Genomic DNA, 6,126 nt, shown 5'->3' on the forward strand with positions numbered 1-6,126 from the left:
TCATGCCGAATAGTCGAATATGACACTTTTGTTGCGATCAATTTCTAGAAGATTGTCGTGCTCTGCATAGACGATGACGTTGATAGTTTGCTGTAAGGCTGTCGCAAAGTGAATTTCCAATCGCAAGTTTCCGTGCTTTATTAATTCGAAATGACTCGCCCCCGAACCAAGGTCCGGTGTCAAATCAAATGCAAACAGGGTATATCCGCCTGGATATTCCGCTCTGGAGATATCATTGCCTTCATCTGCGTAATATTGGTTTGTTCCTGTAAATAGGGAGAGGTAGCTGCGTATATATTTTCCATTTCCAAAGTCAGGTTGGTATGGTTTGGAAGGAATCTGCTTTCCGTCACGATACAAAGCCAAAAAATTTACAGAGTTGTGTTTGAAATCAAACGGGTTTCTGGCCGACAGACCGTTGAAAGAAGCATTGTCCACCATGCCGATCACCACTCTTCTTGGTAACTGACCGAGAAAGAGATTTTCTTTGGTGACGGTGAGATTGCCTCTTGGCACGGTAAAAGCTTTTGTTTCTACACGGCGGATTGGATACTTGGCTGTGCCAGACTGGAGCGCTTTGATGTGGGCGATTCTTACAGGGTCACTGGGTTTGACCTTTCTACAGAATAAAGCCACTTCTTGCAGCTTGACCTTTCCTGCCCCCATGAGACAAAACGCGTCGGAGGCTCTAGTCAATTTGAGCTTCATCTCGACTCCGTTGAGTAAATATCGATTCTGAAAAGTCATATCCAGATGCAATTTCCCTATCATGTCCACCGATCGACTTTCTTGCGTCAACGCCTTGCGTCGATTGAAGCCTGCATTTGCAACAGCGAGCGTATCAAACTTATCCTTGGAGTCCTTGTACCATAAGTTTGCAGAGAGCTGTAAAGATTTTGCAGGTCCTCCGAAACTGAGAAGAGTCTCCAAGTAAGCTCTGTAGGGATACGTGTGATTCGATTGAGATACCTGGGTGTTGTTTAGGCTTAGATTGATCTGTGACCACAGACTGTGCAACCAATTGCAAACCGGAGCAACGGCATCGTTTTCGGCTAAATCTGTCCCGTCGTTTTTGACCACTTTAGCACGAACGTAGAGTAAGGTGTTGGCCAAATCGATGTAGTAGTCACCTTCCTCGACAATCAAAAACTCGACAGGACCGCTGTCGGTGAGAGTAGATTGCGGGCGATGTTCCACATAATGCCCACTTTCCAAACTGGTTTGGGTAGGCGGAACAGCGAACAAATCCAGCTCGGTTTTCAACCCTTCACAAGACTTTTCATGAATCAAGCTAGCCATCGAAAATGTCTTTTGATACGACCGCTTTCCGTCTACGTTTTTTCAAACTGTTGGATTTGTTGATTTTCTTTCGCCTTTTGACAGGCGGAGATGAGAAAAAGGTCTCGCGTGGTGGGATTTGATGCACCGGGGCCGCGACGCGTTTCAATAAATTGACACCAGCCTGCTTCGATCTTTGTAAAGCCGCTTCTTTTGCACTTTTTCCAGATAACACATCTGAAGCAAAATGTGCACCTGACCTGAGAACTTCTTTTCCAACCGTCTTTGCTCCTGACTTGATCAAAGGCAGGATCGCTTTTCCAAGGCTAGAAAATATACTCCCCAAACCATAACCGTTTTGATATTGGGCACCGGAAAAAAAGCCTGGTGTACCGTGACCAACCTGGGAGACGTAGTAGTTTTCGTAGGCTCTTGCGTTGCAACAGAACACGGGCTTGTGAGGCATTATAGTTGATGAAGACGTCTTTTCCGAAAGTGAAGCGTGACCACTACTTTTCCCGTCTCAAATTGAACTGGATTGCCCTGATCATCTCGCAGCGATATATGTACCGTGTCGAAGTTTTTCAGTTGAACAGGGTGATAATGCACTTTCTCATTTCTTCGGTAAATGTAATCACCATCTTTTCCTTCCACAGGAACTATACCCAGGAAAGAAGCTAAGGTGTCGCCAACCACCCTGGGTTCTACCACATCACAATACAAGTACATGGCATAAAAACCTTGATGTATGTCTACGTGACGTCTTGCTTCATATTCACCGCTTTTAAAACGCTTTCTATGAAACCCCAACAATTCAGCAAGTCCTTCACCCATCGTGATGTGGGCGCCGCTTTTGACCAACATATTGATAAGCCTTGTGTAAGGATTGTAATACATGTGTAATGACAATTGCGTTCCAATTGTGCGCTTTAATTTCATTTCCAACTATTGAAGGATTGCTTGAGGATTAGGGTAGTGACCAGAATCCAAGGCCACGACAGTGTCAATTACACCGTCTACATAGTGCAACCAATTATTGACTGAGTTGATGATGTTCCTCCAGGAGTGTGGATATTGGATTTCGGCGATACCAACCTCCCAATCTCCTTCCAAGTTGATCTCATTCGGTAGTCTGACCACATAATCCGTCAAGGTGTTGGAGAGGAAAATTTCATGGAACTGTTACTCGGTAGGGTTAGGTAAAACATTTTTCTTTGGATATTTTATTTTGGGTTGGGGCATAACCAACCCTAAACAATTGGAAAGCAACACGATCCAAAGTTTGTGCGGGTCCTCTTCTAAACTCAGATTGTAGAGACTGAATGATATCACAATCAAAATCACAACTATTTGAAAAAAATAGACTATTTCACTTCTGGGAACGTTTTTTCCACACATTTTCCACTCAGCCATAACGCACAACACTCGCTTCGTCAATCCAGCAATTGAACTTGTCCGGGTAACCGAGCCACTTTACAAGGATCTGTTTCTTTCGATTCTTTTTTCTCCTCCCTAGAATCGCTTCTACCTTGTAGATGTCGTGATAAATCTGTTTGAAATTGTTTTGCGATGCCACCGACCACCACACGACGACGTGGAAAGCGTATGCGAATCGGTTTATGGAGTGTGTAAGCGTCTTGAGAGCTGAGCCAGGGTTTTACAGGTTTGTTGATCACCCTACGTAGTCTTTCCTCTCCACCGAAGCTTTCAGGATTCCCGGCGTCATAGTAAATCAATCGTGCTGACGCCATGTTATCTTCTTTTTGAGACCAGGAAAAGGGTGAGTTTCACCCAACTCTTCTTGAAACTCTTTCAAACCGATCGGTTGAGAATTTTTGGATTTATGAACGACAGCCGAAATCAAATGTTTTATATTGGAGTTAGGAATCGCCTGTTCGTGAATCGTGAGTTCGCCTGATTTGTTCCAACCGAGAGAAGAATTGTTTTTGATAACGTCCACAAGACCACGACTTTTTCCGAGGTAGGTTTTTGCAACTCTTGCCAATATGTCATCCTCAGTAAAATGTCGTTTCTCTTCAAGAACAATCTTGGTTGGAGTGTTGACATATTTTTCACGATAAACAATGTACTGCTGCAAGATTTGATCGTAGAGTTTCACTTTTTCACTCGTGGTCAGATCAGAACGAGAAAGAATGTCATTCATTTTGGAGTCCAACTCACTCATCGCGTTCAGCAAAGGAGGTTTTTGCATGTTCTTTTCTCGCATCGACTCTAGAAGGCGTGGTTCCACAAGGCTCATCTTTTTGACACTCTTCATCTTGTTATTTTGAAGCCAAAGTGCCGATCAACCCAGCGATCGCAGGAACAACGGCGGATAGGAGAGCTCCCAGAAAGTCTCCGTGTTGAATAATCTGTCGTTTTTTTGTAAGACTGGTCTTCTTTTTGGCCAGCTCACGCAAAGGTTTCTTGTATTTAAGCAGATTTGCCTTTTGCTTTGAAGAGATGGGGACGTTGCCCTTCAACACGTTGTAGCAACAATCGCAAACACACTTAATCAATTCGTTATCTGCTGACTTTGTAACCCCTTTAGCAACATTAGGATTCGCTTTGGAAAGAAGTTTGAGTGTGTCGATGTGTCGCTGTAAACGGGCAGTCATCATCAAGGAACGGGGATGTATACGAAATTGGTTTCTCCTGGAAAGATGTCAGTTCACAATCGAAATTTTTCCGGGGTGCTTTGTTTAAAATCCAACAGTTAATCAACGAAAGGCTTAGATGTTGCGTCTGCAAAAGCTTCTTGAAGAACACCCGTTTGCCTCGGATAAGCTAGCTTTGCCAAATGAAGTATCTGAGAGTTGTCTCTAGGGTTTTTAAACACCACCAAATAGTGTGCGTTGAGACTGATCGTCCGGTGTTCTACTCTAATTTCTTTGTTTATTCTTTATACATTTGAATTTTAATTTCTTTGTTTATTCTTTATACATTTGAATTTTGACAGGTAAATTTACACAAAAAGTGGGACTTCTGGCAACCCTGGAGCTTGAACAACTTGACGTCATCATAGAAACAAACAACAATTCATTGTCACACATGAGTGGTTCTTGTCACACTTGAACACTCATGTGGAACATGTTTACCATACATCTGGCAACCCTGGAGCGTCATCATAAAAACAAACAACAATTCATTGTCACACATGAGTGATTCTTGTCACACTTGAACACCCATATGGAATATGTTTACCATACATCTGGCAACCCTGCAGAACTCACATTTCTTTGTTTATTCTTTATACATTTGAATTTTTTTTTGGCGGGTAAATTTATACAAAAAGTGATCTGGCAACCCTGGAGATTTATTTACTATACATCTGGCAACCCTGCAGAACTCACATTTCTTTGTTTATTCTTTATACATTTGAATTTTTTTTGGCGGGTAAATTTATACAAAAAGTGATCTGGCAACCCTGGAGATTTATTTACCGTACATCTGGCAACCCTGCAGGAAACAAACAACAATTCATTGTCACACATGAGTGGTTCTTGTCACACTTGAACACTCATGTGGAACATGTTTACCATACATCTGGCAACCCTGGAGATTTATTTACTATACATCTGGCAACCCTGCAGAACTCACATTTCTTTGTTTATTCTTTATACATTTAAAATTTTTGGCGGGTAAATTTGCACAAAAAGTGATCTGGCAACCCTGGAGCTTGAATCATACTCGCATTTCTTTGTTTATTCTTTATACATTTGAATTTTAATTTCTTTGTTTATTCTTTATACATTTGAATTTTGGCGGGTAAATTTATACAACAAGTGGGATTGTTCCGCTTCAACACCTTTTGTGACGTCAACACCTTAGCATCATCATAGAAACAAACAACAATTCATTGTCATGCATGAGTGGTTTTTGGTTTGTTTCTTTGTGACGTCACAGCATGGGATATGGGGGTCCGAGATGGGGTACTACTTACTACTCATATTTAATGCAAAATTTAACCAAATTTGATTCATGCCGACATAATATGTTTAGTTTTGCTGTTCCAACGTAAACTTCCGAAACGAAAAACGCTTTTTTTGCGATGTTATCACGGCTTTTATTACATTTCCTCCGATTGTTATTTCCATTTTCTATCAAGCTTAGCTAGATAATAAGAGAAAAAATAATGAGAATAAATAATCCACGTTTTCGCACTTTCGCCGGTTGAATTTATTGCAATCTTTTATGGATTTACAGTAGAACTCGGTTAATCCCGATTCGATTTGACCGGCGATTCCATCCGGATTAGGCGAAGATCCGGATTAACCGAATCCGGATTAACCGAATCCGGATTAACCGAGTTCTACTGTATTTAAATCAATTTCAGTGAGATGGTTGATGCTGCACATTTTTAACTATTAAGTTTGTCAATGCGTGCACCTGTTGCTGAAAGAATTTCCAAACAAAATATCCGACACCAATTTTTTTCAGTGCCATTAAAAACGATACTGAGAAATCTATATTTTGCATAGGATTCTACATAATTTTGCTTTTTTACCATAGCGTTGTTACTGGGTAACGTTAGTCTGCACAAAACAACGTAAAAGAACTTGGTGAAAAATATCGAATGCTTGGTTAAAGCCTTTGCAACGTCTGAAAGCTTAAACGATATAATAACCTCAAGTAGAGGAATGAGCGATTGCGAAAAAAACAAAGTTTTTAATCTTTTCTGGCAAAAAAGAATTGAAAACAATAGCCTACACTGGAATTTCAAGCATCTCGCCAACCTCCGAAAAACGACTCGCGACTCCCAAGTTAAAAAGGCCTGCTCCAAACTCAATTTCGGTAAAAGTGGTGCCTACGTGGTTTTGGAAATGGGCTCTTCATATGTATTGACTG

At 41.3% G+C, this 6,126-nt stretch overlaps 1 protein-coding gene across 1 annotated transcript; it reads right to left on the reverse strand.

Annotated features, from left to right (window-relative positions):
- On the reverse strand, positions 1-1,744 carry LOC145778311 (uncharacterized protein F54H12.2-like). The gene is made up of 2 exons (XM_082589774.1): positions 1,348-1,744; positions 1-1,265 (listed from the first exon to the last, which is right to left on the reverse strand). Exons 1-2 carry the CDS (start codon positions 1,742-1,744, stop codon positions 1-3), a joined length of 1,662 nt encoding a protein of 553 aa, XP_082445900.1.
- Positions 1,745-6,126: the final 4,382 nt, after the last annotated feature.

The sequence above is a fragment of the Aplidium turbinatum genome, chromosome 10 (assembly GCF_918807975.1).
Source record: "Aplidium turbinatum chromosome 10, kaAplTurb1.1, whole genome shotgun sequence".
Classification (NCBI taxonomy): Eukaryota; Metazoa; Chordata; class Ascidiacea; order Aplousobranchia; family Polyclinidae; genus Aplidium; species Aplidium turbinatum.